Source organism: Hordeum vulgare, chromosome 2H, assembly GCF_904849725.1.
Source record: "Hordeum vulgare subsp. vulgare chromosome 2H, MorexV3_pseudomolecules_assembly, whole genome shotgun sequence".
NCBI classification, from domain to species: Eukaryota; Viridiplantae; Streptophyta; class Magnoliopsida; order Poales; family Poaceae; genus Hordeum; species Hordeum vulgare.
The window spans coordinates 367,706,500-367,726,909 of record NC_058519.1 but is presented as its reverse complement, the minus strand read 5'-3'; the positions used below and the strand labels follow the sequence as shown (position 1 = coordinate 367,726,909).

The 20,410-nt window shown below is 44.7% G+C and overlaps 1 protein-coding gene across 1 annotated transcript; it reads right to left on the bottom strand.

Moving 5' to 3' along the window:
• Window positions 1-18,855: 18,855 nt before the first annotated feature.
• On the bottom strand, window positions 18,856-19,737 carry LOC123430091 (ctenidin-3-like). The gene has a single exon (XM_045114003.1). The coding sequence runs from the start codon at window positions 19,528-19,530 to the stop codon at window positions 19,099-19,101; it is 432 nt and encodes a 143-aa protein (XP_044969938.1). The 5' UTR covers window positions 19,531-19,737; the 3' UTR covers window positions 18,856-19,098.
• Window positions 19,738-20,410: the final 673 nt, after the last annotated feature.

Below are 20,410 nucleotides of genomic sequence, written 5' to 3'. Positions count from 1 at the left end.
TCAATCTTATCCAACGTAAATTGACCAGCCCGCGGATCAGCCAATCAGAGTTCAGCCCGCGGATCGGTGACGTAGCCCTAGTGCCTGATCCAGACCGTCCATTCAACACGATCCAATGGCCCAGAGGGGGCGGGGTTTTGAGAGGTTTTGAGAGGTTTTCAACGGTTAGGGTTGAGAATAACTAATTCAATAATAATAAAAAAAATATAAAATTTGTGCCAATCATCGTTCTATGTCACTAAGTATCTAGGAAAAATAAGAAACTTAGACTACGGAGTTTTTCATGAAAAAGCCTTCACAAACTTGGCTATCACGAACGAGGGTGTAGGGTTTTGAGAGGTTTTCAATGGTTAGGGTTGAGCATAACTAATTCAAAAAAAGTCAAAACATAGAAAACTTGTGCCAATCATTGTTCTATGTGACTAACTCGATTGGAAAATAAGAAACCTGGACTATGGAGTTTTTCATGAAAAAAACTTCTCAAAGAAGGCTATCAAGAACGAGGTTGCACTGTTTTCAAGAGAAGTGAGATAGGATTTAGTGTTACGTATGTCATATTTTATCAAAACAATCCCATATTAGGATGGACTCTTGTATACACACACTAGATGTCAAGTTTCCTTTTTGGCTAATTTTTTGAATATATTTTTTTGAATTTTTTATGCTCAATTCAAACTTGGTCAAACCTAAGTTTGACCAGCATTTAAACAAGTTTCAAACATGAAAATGAAAAACCAAGCGTGGATACTTGTTAGTCACTCCAAAATGAAGCTTTTGTGAGGTTTTTAAAAGTTTCAAGTTCAACACCCAAAACCGCTTGTCTTCACACATGAGTTTCAAATTAGCTCCAAAGGTAGGGTAAACAACCCATTTCTAAGCAAGTTTTTTTATCCACCATGTCTAAAACAGCCAAATCAATTTGAGTTCTTAGTATATGACAAAGTAAGAACATGTGCACATTTTTCCAATTTTTTTGAATTTTTTATGCTCATTTCAAACTTGGTCAAACCTAAGTTTGACCAACATTTAAACAAGTATCAAACTTGAATAGTATTACACAAATCCTTGAATCCTTGAATTTATTCAGAATCCTTGAATAGTATTACACAAATACATATCATATCAAAGTAATTCACAAGTTTCAACAAATTTCAACACCATAGTAGCAATACACAACTTTGAACAAATTTTCACTTTTACTTCCTCCTACCACTCAATTTCTTCTTCTTTTTAGCAATCTTGTTTTTATTGTACAACACCCAGTTCACTCAAGCTCTTGATTTTCTTCACTGGACTGCGTGGAACAGTAGCTTTATTTCGCACCACAACAGTTACAATATCATCGGACCCAATAGCATCACGGGTTGGCAGCACAACTTCCAATATAGGCTCAGTTGGCACCACATTAGATGGAATATCTTCAGTTGGCAACTCAACTTCCAACATAGCCTCAGCTTGCACAACATCAGCTGGAATATCTTCAGAGGTACCCATATCTTCAGTTGGCACCAGAACAACAAAATTTTGCTCATCTTGCAGCAGCACATCCAAGTCTTGCTCATTTTGCACCACACCATCCAAGTCTTGCTCATTTTGCACCACACATTCCAAGTCTGGTTGAATGTGTATTGTTTCACAAGAACTTCTCTTTTTTATACATACATTGCCTCTTGCCTTTTTCTTTGGCCAACAATGTTCAACAACAAGGGGCTCACCTGCATGTTTCCTCCTAAAAAGATAAATCATGTCAACTGGTTATTAATTGAAAAATGCAACAAAATATTAAACATGGCAAACATATGCCCACATAATTTGGCCTTTCACGAGTGTAATAACATTTTGGAGATCCTTTTCGGTGCCCAAGTTCCTAGCACAACTTGCATATGTTTTTGTTACCTTTTTGGGGCCTTTTTGGCTTTCCATCCTTCTTTCCCTTGCCCTTTTACTACTCCCACCTTTCTCAAACCATGCCTTGAATCTACTCTCTTTAGCCATGCCGGCCTTTCTTTTTGTTAGGGGAGGACACATGGAAAATTCAATTTCCACTTCAGGCGAGTGAGGCTGATATGTAAGTGCTTGAGTTGGAGTTGCATATGCAGCCTTGAATCTTGCTACTGAGTAATATTCGTGCAAATATGGGTGCATGTTTATCTTCGGTGCGGAGGCCAAGAAAAGTATGGCATGATCACATGGTTTCCCAGTGTGTTGCCACTCCAAACAAGTGCAATCATGCACTTCAGTGTTAACAACATGCCTTCTACAAGTTTTTGTATCTCTAACTTCAGCACCCAAAATAGAAGATTTTTCAACAGATAAATGCGTAAGATTTCTACTCCTGTTGACCACGTGTTGTACCACCGCAGGAAGCTTATCCCCTTGTAGACAATCCCCAGTCCTTCTTCTCAATTCCCACAAGCGCATGATCATGATCCTGAAATGGTCAACCATGTCACGCACAGGCAAAAAATTTAACTGCTTCACCTTGTTGTTAAAACTTTCTGCCAAGTTGTTGTTGATATGATCACACTTGATGGTAGTGTTAAATCCTGGCCTATACCATAATATAGAATGGTAGGTGTTAATTTTTTAACAACTTTCCCACTAAATAACAGGGTTTTCCTTGTCATACACATTTACCAACTAATCATCATGTGCACCATCTACATCATCTGCACCATCTTCCATCAGTTGTCCATCCACATCTTCAATTCTATCTCTGGTAGCATCAGTATCAGTAGGCATACTACATTCACTATCCTTCTCCTCCTTATCTTCATTAGCTACTGGAATGCCAATTTTTTTCCCCATCTCAGTGTCATCCATTGGTGCAATGACTAAATCAGTTGGGTCATTTAATTCTACTGAATTCCAATCAACAGAAACAACCCTTGCAACACCATCAGAGCCCTGATACGTCTCCATCGTATCTACTTTTCGAAACTCTTTTGCCCTTGTTTTGGACTCTAATTTGCATGATTTGAATGGAACTAACCCGGACTAACGTTTTTTTCACGAGAATTGCCATGGTGTTCTTTTTGTGCAGAAATGAAAGTTCTCGGAACGCCCTGAAAATTTACGGAGAATATTTCTGGAAAATATGAAAAATACCCGTGCAAAGATCCACCGGAGGGGACGAGCCAGTGGGCCACAAGCCCTGCCACCGCGGCCTCCCCCCTGGCCGCGGCAACCAAGCTTGTGGGGCCTACGTGGCTCTGCCGCCCCCAACTCCAGCGCTATTTATTCCCTTTCATCCCGGAAAAAATAAAGAGAGAACATTTCATCGCGTTTTCGATCCAGAGGCGCCGCCACATCTTGTTCTTCATCTGGAGGGCAGATCTGGAGTCCGTTTTGGGCTCCGGATCAAGGAAATCGTCGCCATCGTCATCATCAACCTTCTTCCCTCTCCAATTCCATGAAGCTCTTCATCGTTCGTGAGTAATCTATTCGTAGGCTCGCTGGGCGGTGATGAGTAGGATGAGATCTATCATGTAATCGAGTTAGTTTTGACGGGGATTGATCCCTAGTATCCACTATGTTCTGAGATTGATGTTGCTACTACTTTGCTATGCTTAATGCTTGTCGCTAGGGCCCGAGTGCCATCATTTCAGATCTGAAATTATTATGTTGTCACCAATATATGTGTGTTTTAGATCCGACCTTGCAAGTTGTAGTTACCTACTATGTGTTATGACCCGAGAACCCCACAGTGACAATAACCGGAACCACTCACGGTGATGACCATAGTTTGAGGAGTTCATGTGTTCACCAAGTGCTAATGCGTTGGTCCGGTTCTTTATTAAAAGGAGAACCTTAATATCCCGTAGTATCCTTTTGGACCCCGATGCCACGGGAGAGATGGACAATAGATGTCATGCAAGTTCTTTTCCCTAAGCACGTATGACGACACACGGAATGCATGCCTACATCACATTTACGATCGGGAGTTAGCCACATATCTCTCCGTGTTATAACTGTTGCATGATGAATGTCATCCAAACAAATCACCGACCCATTGCCTACGAGTTTGTCCCACTTCTATTGCCGTTAGTTGTTTTGCTCTGCTGCTGTTACTACTGTTGCTGCTACTGTTACTTGCTGCTACTATTACTCGCTTTGTCCTGCTGATGCTGCCACTACTGTTGCTACTACTGTTACTTGCTGCTGCTGTCACTACTGCTGTTCCTCGCCACTGCTCTTACTCGTTACACTGCTACTACCAGCTACAATCCTTTTTCTGGCACCGTTGCCGGGAAAGAATATTTCCCGTCCACGGGCAACTTACTGGCGCCATTGATACAACCGTTAGGAATAGTCTGCCTTGTCAACAGATCGTTTCTGGCACCGTTGCTATCATACTATTTGCTACTGATACTTTGCTTGCAGATACTAATCTTTCAGGTGTGGTTGAATCTGACGCATTCAGCTCCTAATACTTGAGAATATTCTTTCACTTCCCGTCGCGCGAACCAACAAATTTGTATTGAATACTCTACCCTCGATAACTATCGCGATCCCACGTGCTGGTGGGCTATTGCAAGACAATTGCTAATTGTTGAGCAACTGGATACAGCTCTTTTCTGGCTCTGTTGTCGTGGAGGCATCAAGTCAGGAATAGTTGCACGTCAGCAGCATTTTTCTGGCGCCGTTGCCACGGAAGGATAGCTATATTCTCTGAGTCACTTGGGATTTATATCTGCTGATCACTATGAAGAATTTGAAAGATCCAAAAACCAAAGTTTTGCCCTCAACTACGAGGGGAGGTGAGGAACTGCCATCTAGCTCTGCACTTGATTCACCTTCAGTTATGAGTAAGTTTGCGACACCACCTCCTGCTAGAAATCTTGATATGTCGCCTATGCTTGATGATGCTTATGATGATACTATTCCTGATACTGCTAGAGATGTTATGCCTGATACTGCTAGGGATGCTATGCTTGATACTGCTTTGGATGATGATGCTAGAGTTGCTATTTTGCCTGATGATGCTATGCTTGATACTGCTAGAGATAATACTTTGCCTGATGTGCCACTAGGGGTATTCCTTGATGCTCATATTGCTAGAGTTACTGCCAATGCTCGTGATACTTCTGAAACTGCCGATACTATTGAGATAGAACCTGCTTTTGCTCCTGCTAGATCAAGCTCTCCTAGATATGAATTGCCTTATATACCTGAGGGTTACGTTATGGAGGGAGAGATAGCTGAGGATTTTCTTGCGTGTATGGATGCCTATGACGCTGAGAAATTACTTCTCAAGTGGAAGGAAAAAATTTCTGAAAGCTAGGATGAAATACGACCCGAAGTTTGCCACTTCACCTATCTTTATCACCGATAAGGATTATGAATTCTCGGTCGAGCCTGAGATAATCTCTCTAGTCGAATCTGATCCTTTCCATGGTTATGAGTCTGAGATGGTCGTAGCCCATCTTACCAAACTACACGATATAGCCACCCTTTTCACTAGTGAGGAGAACATCCGCTACTACTATATCCTTAAGTTGTTTCCTTTCTCTCTAAAGGACGACGCTAAAGCCTGGTTCACTTCTCTTGCTCCTGGATGTGTGAGTAGTCCCCAGGATATGGTCTATTACTTCTATGAGAAATATTTCCCTGTCCATAAGAAGCAAGCTGCCTTGCAGGAAATATACAACTTTGCTCAACTCAAAGAAGAGAGTCTCCCACAAGCTTGGGGGAGGCTCATCCAGCTACAGAATGCTTTGCCTGATCACCCTCTTAAGAAGAACGAGATACTTGATATCTTCTATAACGGACTTACCGATCCTTCTAGAGACCACCTAGATAGTTGTGCCGGTTGTGTTTTTAGGGAACGAACTATAGAACAAGCTGAGATTCTACTCAATAACATCTTGATCAACGATAATGCTTGGACTATTCCCGAACCACCTCCTAAGACAACTCCTAAGAAAAGAGGTATTCTATTCCTCAGTCCCGAAGATATGCAAGAAGCCAAGAAATCTATGCAAGAAAAAGGCATTAGATCTGAAGATGTCAAAAATCTACCACCTATCAAAGAGATCCATGGTCTCTATAACCCGATACAGGTAGTAGAAGTAAATTCACTGCGTAGGTTTGCTGAGAGTGATATTCCTTTTGATAAACCTTCTAGCTTATGCTTTGATGAATTTGACAACTTTGTTGCCAAACAACAGAGTTTCAATGATTATGTTAGCAGACAATTGGAATAGAGTACTCGTATGCTTAGTCATTTAAGTGCTTGTGTAGACAGAAATGTCAATGATCTGAAGCTTCTGAGTAAACATGACTCTATGATTACTACTCAGGTAGAACAAGTACTTAAAGCTTAGAATGACTTGCTCAATGAATTAAATGACAACTCTGTCAGAGTCATTACTAGAGGAGGCAAAATGACTTAGGAACCTTTGTATCCTGAAGGCCATCCTAAGAGAATTGATCAAGATTCTCAAGGAATTAATGCCGATACACCCAGTCATGCTAAGAAGAAGAAGAAGGATGATAGAAACCTGCATGCTAGTTCACCAAATACTGTCACACCTGAAGAACCAAATGATATTTCTGCGTCTGATGCAGAAACACAATCTGGTGATGAACATGAACCTGGTGACAATATGGACAACGATGTTCATAATAATGCTCAACCTAGGAATGATGAGGATGTGGAGATTGAACCTACGGTTAATCCTGATAACCCACAACCTAAGAGATACGATAAGAATGACTTCACTGCTAGGAAGCATGGTAAAGAAAGGGAGACATGGGTTCAGAGACCCATGCCCTTTCCTCCTAAGCCATGTAAGAAAAAAGATGATGAGGATTTTTAGCGCTTTATTGAAATGATAAGACCCGTCTTTCTGCAGATGCGGTTAATTGATATGCTTAAAATGTCTCCATATGCCAAGTACATGAAAGATATCGTGACTAATAAATGGAAGATACCAGATCTTGAGATCTCCACCATGCTTGCCAATTACACTTTCAAAGGTGGAACTCCTAAGAAACTTGGAGATCTCAGAGTGCCCACTATACCTTGCTCCATTAAAAGAAACTACGTAAGAACTGCCTTATGTGACCTTGGAGCCGGTGTTAGTATTATGCCTCTCTCTCTCTTTATCGTAGACTTGAACTGGATAAGTTACACCCACTGAAATTTCTCTGCAAATGGCCGACAGATCAACTGCTTTCCCTGTCGGCATTTGCGAGGATGTGCCTGTTGTGGTTGCTAACACCATTATCTTAACAGACTTTGTTATCTTGGATATTCCCGAGGATGATGCCATGGCTGTCATCCTCGGAAGACCCTTTTTAAACACTGCAGGGGCTGTTATAGATTGCAACAAAGGCAATGTCACTTTCCATGTCAACGGTAATGAGCATACAGTGCACTTTCCGAAGAAACGACATCAAGTACATTCCATCAATGCTATCGAATAAACTTCATCGATTCTTATTGGGAGCATTAAATGACCTATTCCTCGTGTTAATATGAAATATGATTTTCTTGTTGGGGAGATTCATATCCCCATAGAGGTGACCTAGTGGCTATTCGAAATTCTCGTTTTCCTTTTGCGATTTGAAAAGGTTTTGTCCTGAGGATTTGATCAACCCCATTGACGGATTTCTTTCGATGACCATGAAATGGATGAATCAAAGAGTCACATACCTCTGTTTTAAGCTTTCACTTTCTGTTGCATAGAAGAAAAATGATAGATTTAGTTTAGTTTTCCCTGTTTCCTGTTTTAGCGTCTTCTACTGCAACAAAAGACCTTCAAACGGCGATAGAAAAATGCGTGCTGACGGGAGACTATTCTTGTCTTGATACTCCTAAGCAACGGCACCAGGAATCTTTCTGCTACGGCTACGCCTTTAGGGACTTCCTTGGCAAATATGCAAAGGATTCCCCCGTGGCCTTGGAGCCCTGCGTTGGTGTTCCCTCGAAGCGGAAAGGGTGATGTAGCACAGCGGTGGTAAGTATTTCCCTCAGTTTTGAGAACCAAGGTATCGATCCAGTGAAGGATTGTCACAAGTACCTGCACAAACACAAAGAGCTAGCACCCAACGCTATGAAGGGGTTGTCAATCCCTTATAGATTGTTTGCCAAGTGAGAACTGAAAGCAAAAAGAAACAAAGCAAGGTAAAAGCGAAAGTGGAAACGATAGGTGTGAATAGACCCGGGGGCCGTAGTGTTCACTAGTGGCTTCTTTCATGAAAGCAAGTATACGGTGGGTGAACGAATTACTGTCGAGCAATTGATAGAACCGCGCAAAGTCATGACGTTATCTATGGCAATGATTATATCTATAGGCATCACGTCCAAAACAAGTAGACCGATACTTTCTGCATCTACTACTATTACTCCACACGTCGACCGCTATCCAGCATGCATCTAGTGTATTAAGTTCACGAGAACAGAGTAACGCCTTAAGCAAGATGACATGATGTAGATGGACAATCTCATATCTACGATAAAAGTCCATCTTGTTACCCTTGATGGCAACAACATGATACGTGCCTTGCTGCCCCTTCTGTCACTGGGAAAGGTCACCACACGGTATGAACCCAAAACCAAGCACTTCTCCCATTGCAAGAATCATAGATATAGTTGGCCAAACAAAACTCAAGACTCGGAGAGACTTACAAGGATATCAAATCATGCATATAAGAAATCAGCAAAGACTCAAATATATATCATAGATAATCTGATCACAAATCCACAATTCATCGGGTCTCGACAAACACACCGGCAAAGAGGATTACATCGGATAGATCTCCATGAAGATCATGGAGAACTTTGTATTGAAGATCCAAGAGAGAGAAGAAGCCATCTAGCTACTAACTCCGGACCCGTAGGTCTGAAGTGAACTACTCACGAGTCATTGGAGGGGCGATGATGTTGATGTAGAAGCCCTCCAACTCCAAAGTCCCCTCCGGCAGGGCACCGGGAAGGGTCTCCAGATGAGATCTCGCGGAAACGGAAGCTTGCGGCGGCGGAAAAGTGTTTTCATGGATTCCCCTATTTTTTATGTATTTTAGGGAATATATAGGCGAAGGAGCTAGGTCAGGGGGGCGCGAGGGAGGCCACAAGCCTGGTAGCCGCTACCCCCTGTTGGCGGCTACAGGGCTTGTGGGCCCCGTGTGGCTTTCCTGCCTTGGCCCTCAAGTCCCCTGATCTTCTTCCGTTCTGGAAAAACTTATTTCGGGGATTTTATTCCGTTTGGACTCCGTTCCAAAATCAGATCTGAAAAGAGTCAAAAACACACAAAAAACAGGAACTGACACTTGGCACTAAATTAATAAGTTAGTCCCAAAAAAGATATAAAAGGTACATAAAACATCCAAAGTTGACAAGATAACATCATGAAACCATCAAGAATGATAGATACGTTTGAGACGTATCAGTGTCCCGGAGAAAAGTACCCCGAAAATAAAAGTTCTCTGATGGTCCTGAAAATCTAGTATGATTTTTTGTGGAATATTTGAAAAATACTGGGACTGAGAGCTGGCCTGGGGCCCACACTAGTGGGCCACAAGCCCTGTCACCGCGGCCTCCCCCTGGCCGCGGGGACCAAGCTTGTGGGGCCCACAGGGACCCCCTCCACTCATTCCAGCTCCCATCCTCTTCTTCTACCTCCAGAGAAAATCGTTTCGCAGCTGAAACCCGTGTTCTTTCTCATTTGGCTGTGATTTTCAATCTCCTCGCTCAAAGCACCATTCTCCGAACTGTTTTGGGGAAATTACTCCTTGGTAAGTGACTCCTCCATTGGTCCAATTAGTTTTTGTTCTAGTGCTTTATCCTTCGCGTATTCTTGCTACCTTGGTGACCCTGTTCTTGAGCTTGAAATGTTGATTTTAGCTGGTCCCAAGTAGTTTTAACGCGTGATACGGTCTCTAGGCACTAGTAGGAGTAGTTGCTACGAGTTGGGTTAATCCTTACTCACTTTTCTTTCGAAGTCTCTAAAAATTTCAGAATTTTTCAGAGTTAGAAAAGGGAAAAGATGAGGAGGTTCTTGAGAGGCTCTTCAAGCCGTAACCCCAAGGAGGATGAGAAGAACCACCTCAAGTACGTGGTTCCTCGAGTCACCGAAGTTCGAGCGTGCGAGTGGCCAAGTGATGAATTTTTGCGCGCCGCCAGGCTTTATGAAGACTTTTATTACTTGGTGGAGAACGCGCGTCTTACCGCGTTCGTTGAATATAAGTGCTCAGAATACCTCCTCCTCACCAATATTTTCGTTCAAAGCTTCAACTTTTATCCGAGGAAGAATCCTCCTATGGTTCAGTTCATGTTATACGATATCCCCCAGCGCATGACACTACAGGATTTTTGCAATGTGTGCAAATTACCTTATGTTCGGGATATTCATGATCCTCGTCCACGGGACTTGGGGCTTTCATAGATACTATTGCTGTTGGAGAAGAGATAGGAGTGTCTCGCGCTAGAATTGCTAGCATACATTTTCCTGTGCTTCGGTACTTCTCATTATTTGTGGGCAAATGTTTGATTGGCCGTGGGGAGGCTGGATCACTTAGCTCTCCAGACCTTGCGTTTTTGCGCGAAGGCCTTTATAACGATAAGACTTATAGCCTAGGTGCCATAGTAGCTCAGCGGTTGAACACAAACTGTTCCAAAGGTGTCGTCTATGCAGGTATCTATGCTACTCGTCTTGCTAGACACTTTGAGATACCCGTTAGACTGGGGGAGGAAGAAGAGATGCTTCTTCCTTAGAAATATCTGGATTATGACAGCATGGTTCGCCATGATTTTCAGGATACAGATGCTAGTAGACGGATGATTTATAACCTGGTATTTAGTTAGGGTACTCGAGAAACTATTACTTTGCCTGCTCCTTCTTTGTTCGATCTTCATGTAGGCAGGTACATTATTATGCTCTCGGACATCTACGCGTATTGGGGCTTGGCCCAACCACAGGTGCCCGTGCCCGAGCCGCCAGTCGAGTACCAGACGTCAGTTTGTCAGTGGGAGCCAGAGGAGCTCACACAGCAGTGGCATCCACAGTCCGCTTCGGAGTATCCCGGAGCTGGTTATTGCCCTCCTTGGGAGTAGACCAAGCTAGGCCAAAAGCCTAAGCTTGGGGGCGTACGTGTTTGCACCAACTTTACATTCATGCTTATGCTTTCACTTTGTTAGTCAGTGTTTACACTTTGCCACTGTATTATCCATGCTAGTTTATTTTCGTTTTCTTGTTTTCTTGTTTTGTGTCCTTTTGAGAAAACCCAAAAAGATTTTCCTTTCTTCTTTTGCTTGTTGGGAGCTTTCACGTGTAAATAGTTTTCCCTTTCTTTGGGTCAAGGTAGAAGACCATGGTTACAATGTTTAGTGGCTCTTGCATGCACACCTGTTTAGCTTTCAAAGAGCCATATTACTTTGTCTACTCCTTTGTGTTTGCCTGCAGATTTCAGCTTAGTCCAATGCACGAGCACTCTTATTATTGTTCACATCGTTCGATCGTGCAAGTGAAAGGCAATAATGACGATATATGATGAAGTAACTGAGTCTGGAAAAGCTGGTATGAACTCTATCTATTTTGTTTTTGTAAATATGACTAGCTTGTCGCCCCAGATTCAGCTTTGTTGAGAGAGAACCATGTTTGCAATGACAACTTAGAGATCATAGTTTCTGATGCAATGCTTAATTAGCTAGGAGCTTATAATGGTTTGTCTTGAATGCCAACATAGATTTTGAGATGACTATGATGTAGTATGATAGGATGGTATTCTCCTTTGAATGATTCAAGTGGCTTGACTTGGCGCATGTTCATGCTTGTAGTTGAAACAAAATCAACATAGCCTCTACGATGTTCATGTTCATGGTGATTTATATCCTGTTCATGCTTGCACTCCATGTTAGTCAAACTCATTGCATCTTGATGACTGTTGTTGCTCTCTAGTTGGTCGCTTCCCGGTCTTTTGCTAGCCTTCACTTGTACTAAGCGGAATACTGCTTGTGCATCCACCTCCATAAACCTAAAAGTTTTTCCATGAGAGTCCACCATACCTACCTATTTGCGGTATCTACCTGCCGTTCCAAGTAAATTTGCATGTGCCATTCTCTAAACCTTCAAGAAATAATCTGTTTTGCATGCCCGAACCGCTCATGTGGTGACAGGGGGCTATTCATATCTTCCATGTTAGGCGTGTTATCCTCGACATGTGTTTTTTCACTGTCATTCACGAGAAAGGGGCCGGTAATTGGAATGCCCAGTTCCACGCTTAAATCGAAAACATAATTGTAAAACAAGACTCCCCCCGGATTGATGTTAGTATGGACGGTACCCAAGGATTCGGCTAGCCGTGGAGTGTGATTGATTGGTGGTGGGGGAGTTAAAACTTCCCTTTTCTGTTTGGGAACCGCCTATAGCATGAATAGCATGGAAGATATTGAGAACTCTTGGTCATTGCGTTGACAATGAAAGCATGCCACCCAAAATTATTATCTCTATTTTCAAAGCTTGAGCTCTGGCACCTCTGCAAATCAATGCTTCCCTCTGCGAAGGGCCTGTCTATTTATTTTCCTGTTGAGTCATCCTCTTCTTATATAAGCACCAATTAGAGAGCACCTCTGTCATTTTTATGCTTTGCTTTCGATTGATATTGAGTATGACTATGACTGGATCTTCGTTGCTATGAATTACAATGTTTAGTCAGCCCTTGATCTTTGAAAGTGCTCTACATTTATGTTTTGTGGTCTCAGAAAGAGCTAGCGAGATACCACCTATTCATATTGCTTCATGCATGTTTTGATTGAATTGTTGGTATCTGAAACTCATTACTATTTGCTCGCTAGCTGATTATGCCATTGATATTAGTTTACCGTGAAACCTATGTGTCACTTGCTTATGTGGTTAACTTGTGATCTTGCTGAAATTCTGGTTAGGAGTTAGACATAGTTGCAACAAGATCAAACAGAGTTTGTCAAAGTTTTCCTTTCTCTTTCAGTTTGTCAACTCAGTTGCTTGAGGACAAGCAATATTTTAAGCTTGGGGGAGTTGATACGTCTCCATCGTATCTACTTTTCCAAACTCTTTTGCCCTTGTTTGGACTCTAATTTGCGTGATTTGAATGGAACTAACCCAAACTGACACTGTTTTCAGCAGAATTGCCATGGTGTTGTTTTTGTGCAGAAATGAAAGTTCTCGGAACGTCCTGAAAATTTACGAAGAATATTTCCGGAAAATATGAAAAATACCTACGCAAAGATCCACCGGAGGGGACAGGCCAGTGGGCCACAAGCCCTGTCGCCGCGGCCTCCCCCTGGTCGCGGCAACCAAGCTTGTGGGGCCCACGTGGCTCTGCCGCCCCCAACTCCAGCGCTATTTATTCCCTTTCGTCCCAGAAAAAATCGAGAGAGAAGATTTCATCGCGTTTTCGATCCAGAGGCGCCACCACATCCTGTTCTTCATCTGGAGGGCAGATCTGGAGTCCGTTTTGGGCTCCGGATCAAGGAGATCGTCGCCATCGTCGTCATCAACCTTCTTCCCTGTCCAATTCCATGAAGCTCTTCATCGTTCGTGAGTAATCTATTCGTAGGCTCGCTGGGCGGTGATGAGTAGGATGAGATCTATCATGTAATCGAGTTAGTTTTGACGGGGATTGATCCCTAGTATCCACTATGTTCTGAGATTGATGTTGCTACTACTTTGCTATGCTTAATGCTTGTCACTAGGGCCCGAGTGCCATGATTTCAGATCTGAAATTATTATGTTGTCACCAATATATGTGTGTTTTAGATCCAATCTTGCAAGTTGTAGTTACCTACTATGTGTTATGACCCGGCAACCCCGGAGTGACAATAACCGGAACCACTCCCGGTGATGACCATAGTTTTTAAGGAGTTCATGTGTTCACCACGTGCTAATGCGTTGGTCCGGTTCTTTATTAAAAGGAGAACCTTAATATCCCGTAGTATCCTTTTGGACCCCGCTGCCACGGGAGGGATGGACAATAGATGTCATGCAAGTTCTTTTCCCTAAGCACGTATGACAACACACGGAATGCATGCCTACATCACATTGACGAACGGGAGCTAGCCACATATCTCTCCGTGTTATAAATGTTGCATGATGAATGTCATCCAAACAAATCACCGACCCATTGCCTACGAGTTTGTCCCACTACTGCTGCTGTTACTTGTTTTTCTCTACTGTTGTTACTACTGTTGCTGCTGCTGTTACTTGCTGCTACTGTTACTTGCTTTGTCCTGCTGCTGCTGCCACTACTGTTGCTACTACTGTTACTTGTTGTTGTTGTCACTACTGTTGTTCCTCGCCACTTCTATTACTCGTTACACTCCTACTACGTGCTACAATCCTTTTTCTGGCACCGTTGCCGGGAAAGAATACTTCCCGTCCACGGGCAACTTACTGGTGCCATTGATACAACCGTTAGGAATAGTCTGCCTTGTCAACAGATCATTTCTGGCACCGTTGCTATCATACTACTTTGCTACTGATACTTTGCTTGCAGATACTAATCTTTCAGGTGTGGTTGAATCTGACGCGTTCAGCTGCTAATACTTGAGAATATTGTTTCACTTCCCGTCGCGCGAACCAACAAATTTGGGTTGAATACTCTACCCTCAAAAACTGCCGCGATCCCACACGCTGGTGGGCTATTGCAAGACAATTGCTAATTGTTGAGCAAGTGGAAGCAACTCTTTTCTAGCTCCGTTGTCGTGGAGGCATCAAGTCAGGAATAGTTGCACGTCAGCAAGCCCTCTTCTACATCAACCTCGTGAGGTAATACCGTCACTTCACGAGTACACATGGGCATTATCTGCCTCTCTAAAGCCCAATCATCATTTACCATGTGTGAAGCTAACTTTGAGGGCACATATCCAACCTTAGAATCTGATTTCAGATCAACAAGCTCTGCATGAAACATAGTTTGTTTGGTTGTCCAGCCATCTTGTCGATCGATTTCATCAACCATCTCTTCACCATCTTGAATTCTCACATACTCTCCTTTCAAATTATCAAACCGTAACAATGCTACCTCTTGCTCTAGACCCCAAAAAATGCTCTCCCCATTTTTTTCCTCCATATTCTTCACGGCCTTCTCTTCCATGCTCTTTAGGTCCTGTGGATCAATCTCTGCAAAATCAATCTCCCACTTCACAATTGTATCTCTCTCTATGTCCCGCATGCTACCATCACCATTCGAACTTCCGAGCACCACCACCCCTATTTGTCAATGGCGTGGTAGTGTGAGGTGAGCTAGCGGAAGCAGAAGAGGCACAAATCGCATAGGTTGGAAAGGATGTTGTTGTCTCTCGCGGCTCCATCGTAGTTTGCCCCCCCTCCTCCCAACCAAATCTGGATCAAATCGACCAAAAACTGAGGGAAACAGAGGCGATGCATTGAGACCTAACTCGACACGGAGGCGAACATGACAGGGTTTCGGATTAACTCACCACAGACGTCGCCATCGTCGAGAACGAAAGCTCTGCCGCTGCTGTCATCCAGAACAAAAGTTCCACTGCTGCCGCCGGCTCACCGCCGGGAACGAAGAGGAGGGAGAAACACAGGTTCAGACAGGGATACCCATTCGGACAGGCACGGGGCCACGTTTCACCTGATGCACTGACAAGTGGGGCCCATAACTAGATGCACTGCCAAGTAGGGCATGCGCTTACGTGGATAAGTTGTGGGTCCAGCCCCTAAGACACGTTTCACCTGATGCACTGAAAAGTTGGGCCCATAACTAGATGCACTGCCAAGTAGGGCCCGTGCTTACGTGGATAAGTTGTGGGTCCAGCCCCTAACATCTAATGTGGGCATTAGTTCAGATTAAGGGCCATCTCGTGTGTGGGCTATTTCCTCTCTCAGAACTGTCGCACCAAGGAAATTCGGACGAAAGACGTCTCACTCCTTCCAATTCATCTCAAAGATGTCGCATAGGAGCTATTGACCCATATATAGGACTACATGAGGGGTAGAGACTTGGAGTACAAGACAAGTTACATGTGGTTTAAACTAATTTATCTCTATCTCCTTATCTTTAACTTAAACATAATTATACTTCTAACACTACCCACGTGAACTCCACAACATTTCTCGGGCCTGGCTTGCTAGAAACGGTCGGTTCGACCGTTCTGGGTGATAGAGACTCGGAGATACTTTAAAAACCACGACCATTATCGGCGATACAAACTGAGAGACACTTTAAAAACCATGCGATGCAGGTTGCGTCCATCAGATATGAACCTTAGAGCAACTCTAGCAGACCCCGCTTCCCGCCCCGACCCGCAAAATAACCTTAGAGCAACTTTGGCGGTTATTTTGCGGGTCGGGGCGGGAAAACCTGCCCGATGAGACCCCGCATCCCACCCCGCCCGCAAATATTTTTGCGGGGCGGGGCAAAACTTCTCCCCCAACCTCTAGTTTCACGGGCTGAGAGGCTGACCCGAGCTCAGCCCCTATCCGCAACGAGATTTGGCGGGAGGGACATGTCCGCGCAGCCTTTCCCGCTCCCACCACCCGCCGCCACCATTGCCTCGCCACCGCACACTCCGGTGAATCCTCCACGGCCGTCCCTCGCTGCCATGGATGCCTCCTTGCTGCCCCCCGTCACCGTCGAGGTCACGCACACTCCTTCCCCTCGGGCAGATCTTGTCGGCGGCCATGTTGGCCCCGCCGTCGCTCAAGCTAGCGTTGCGCCTGCACGCAAGCGACAAGGCAACGTGGTCGTGCAGGGCGGAAATCTGGCAGCCCCCGCCGCGAAGGATCACGCTTCGAGCGCCAACGCTGCTGCGCGATCTCGGCCGGCGGCGGAGTCACCAAGGCCGCGGGCGGCAAGAGGAAGAGGATTCCGGCTACAAACAAGACGCCTCCTTCATCCTCTCACTCCATCCCGGAAACAGATGCCCCGGCGATGCAGTTCAATGCTGCCGCTCCCCCCCCCAAGCAAGGTGTTCGACGGAATGGCCGGAAGTTATGCGTCTTCGATCATTGCCATTTCTTTTAGTTTTCGCCATTTGTTGCGATAGCTCGTGACTTGTTAATCGTTCAATATAGCGGTGGTTCAAACAATCCAACTTCCGAGTTCGTGAACTTGTTGGACACCAATGTCGTTGACATTGATCAAGCCCCGTTCGCCGCATTCGACTACAATGAAACGGAGGACGGCGTGGATGATCATGGTTGTGAGGACGATTTGGCGGAGATCGAAGCGGAAGCGTATGAGCAATCGCAATCAAAATCTGGGAAAAGCCAAAGATCGAAGAAGTACAGGATCTTGGAAGATCAAGCTTTGATCCAAGCATGGAGTGCGGTGTCTCTTGATGCATGCACGGGTACTTCTCAAACCGCCAAGAGATATTGGCAAAGTATCGAAGATCAATACTTCCGCATTATGGCAAAGTATCCCAATAGGAGTCCACGCACATTTCGGTCGCTTCAAGGGCGTTGGGAGAATATCAAGCCTATGTGCAGCCGTTGGGTAGCTTGCTTGGAGTAAGTACGCAATGCACCTCCAAGTGGGACCGTGGAATCCGACTATGTGAGTTTGTTTTGCCTTTGTTCAAGTTGTGCATAATCCTATTTGCATCATGAGAATTGATTACATCACTTTGTTCACATTGTGTAGGACAAGATTGCCAAACATAGATACAAAGACATGAAAGCTTCGGAAGGCAAATTCTTCAAACTAGAGCATTGTTGGGAGTTGCTCCAAAAGTGCGAGAAGTGGAAGTTGATCGGCAAAGAATCCCCACCGAAGAGAGGCTCGCTTACAGACATGGATGAATATGTGGATGATGATGGCCCAATAAATTTGAACAAGCCCAATGGCGACAAGAAGACTAAGGAGAAGATGAAGAGAGAGCAAGAAGCATCGAGCTTGAGGGAGAAGATTGATGCCATGATGCAATCAAACGAGTTGATGTTCTTGAAGTCATTGGAGATCAAGAAAGAGTTGGCCGAGAAGAAGGCAAAAGAGAAGCAAGAAAAGTGGCAATTGCTCAAAGAAGAGGGGATTCGCAAAGCTGCCATTAAGGAGAGAAGAGCATGCGCCGCTGAAAACAAATCCATGTCGTTGTTTCTCGTCGAAGAGAACAAGATCATGTCAATGAACCACGATGACATGGACAACCTCACCAAAACATGGCATGATATGGCAAGGAGAGAGATCTTGAAGAAGAGGATGGTCGCGTCGGCCGGCCCGTGTTACAGTTTCGGAGATGTTTTCTCTGCTCCATATGGTGGCAATGTCGATGACTTCGGTGCGGGAGTTGGGACAAGCGCCGGAGGTGGATTCGGTGGTGCCGATGAACCTCAAGATGGACTCGATGGCGCGGAGTGAAGACCGACCAAGATGATGCAAGGCCCTCTTTTGCGTTTGTCGTACTGAACTTGGCTTTTATTTGCGCGTAAAACTGAGTTATATTTGTTTGAATTTAAACTTTTTTGTGGGAACTTATGTCAAATGCGAGAATTGAGCGTTTTCTGTTTTTGGATCGATGCGACAGTGTCTGAACAGACCCTGCAAAAGCCGACTCGTATAAAAGCATATTCGGCGAATATATTTTTATACGGATCTGTTTTGGGGTCTGCATCTGCGAACGTCCGAATCCAACCCGCAAAAATGGTTTCCCCGAACTGCAAACGCGTTTTACGGGCCGACCGGATACGGGGTCTGCTAGAGTTGGCGACCAAACAGAACGATACAGACCCAAACATATTTTAAAAACCATACCATAACTACATATAACCAAACAGTTCAACAACAAAAAAGTTGCACCCATAGGGCCTGGTTAACACTTATGGTGGCAACCAACGCGTCATATGTTCTGAACAGGACATGACGCGAAAACCATTCATCACAAACAGCATGGTCAACACCATATGCACGCTCAAAACCATCGCTCTGTTTATTCCATCCATTTTATTCATAGATACACACACGTACCCTATGCTCGCACATGATGCATATGAATAGGATACTACTGCTGCTACAAGTACAGCTAGTGGGCTTAGTTCATCAGTTCATGGCCGTCTCATCCTGGATGTGTATGTGAGTGTGCAGCGATCCATCACTGTCTCCACTCCCCCATCTGCCCGGCCGCAGGCTGGTTGGTTGGACCAGCACTCAGCAGTGAGCCTCGCAGCGGCTGGTGCAGTCGAAGCTGCACCCACCGCCGCCACCACCTCCCCCGCCGTTTTTCCCATGGTAGCTGTACGAGCTGAAGCACTTAGACGGGCATGTGAGCCGTTGCTGGTAGCAGGGACCCTGCTCGGCGCAGACCATCGACGGCTGCACCACCCCGCGCCGCGCGAACCCGCCCCCTGGCCCAACTCCGCCGGCGCCCCACCCGCCACTGAACCCGGCGCCTATGCCTCCGGCACCTCGGACGCCACCCGGCTGGCCGCCGCCGCCGCGGAACCACGGTATGCCACTGAAGAATCCCCCGGCGCCCTGGCCGCGGTGCTCCTCGTAGCTCGCGGCCACGGAGGAGGCGAGGACGAAGGATAGGAAGAGGGCGAGCAGGAGATGGGTAGTGCGTCCTCCGGCTGGCGCCATGGTCCTACTAGCTTTGTGTGCGTCGGGGAAAGCGAGGAGGATTCTTGGAACTTGGGAGGAGTGGACAAAGATTGGTGCGGAGGAGGTGGGTATTTATGACTTTGGGCGCGGCGACTCCATCAGGGGAAGGGAAGGGAAAGGGAAAGGGAAAGTGGCCGGGGAGGGAAGAAAGGTGGTGAGGTTGGGCGGTCCTGCGCGTGTGCGTGGCGCGATTCGATGTGGTTGCTGGCTTAGCGTTAGGTAAGTGCGTCTCTGCCCCTCAAAAAAATAAAAATAAAGAGTGAGTGCGTCTGAACTGAAGCGTAGGTGTACGTGTCTGTGTCACCACCAGTTCGCACGCACTCTCAGTGCGCTTATCTGATGTTGATCCATCCGTATTAACTACCACTGTTGTCCGTGCATACCGGGTACTCGCTCCCACAGCCTACTATGCTTCCATCATACAAAACCGAAATTTTAAAGTTTCAAAAATTCCAGATATTTTGTGGGTGTTCTTATGAACAATCCCTAAAATTTTCGGATCAAAAATCGTAATAAACATAGAGAAATAAAGAGGGAAATCGAACGAAGGTACAAAACACTTCCTTATTTAGATTTCTTTTTCTCTCTATGTGCATCATGAATGCATTTTTTTTGGATCTTGATAGTACTCCCTCCATTCCTAAATATTTATCTTTTAAAGATTTACTACGGATTACATACCGATATATATAGACAAAATTTAAAGTCTAAATTCACTCATTTTATTTCGTATATAGTCCATGATTGAATCTTTAAAAAGACAAATATTTAAAAACAGAAGTTTCGCAAAAAAAATATATTTAAAAACAGAAAGAGTTCTACCGCAAAAAAAACCCGGAGGAACTATATCTTTATGGAC

Bases quoted from the DNA above. Each gene is read 5' to 3' on its own strand.
- LOC123430091 (XM_045114003.1), bottom strand. From the start codon at position 19,530: ATGGCGCCAGCCGGAGGACGCACTACCCATCTCCTGCTCGCCCTCTTC.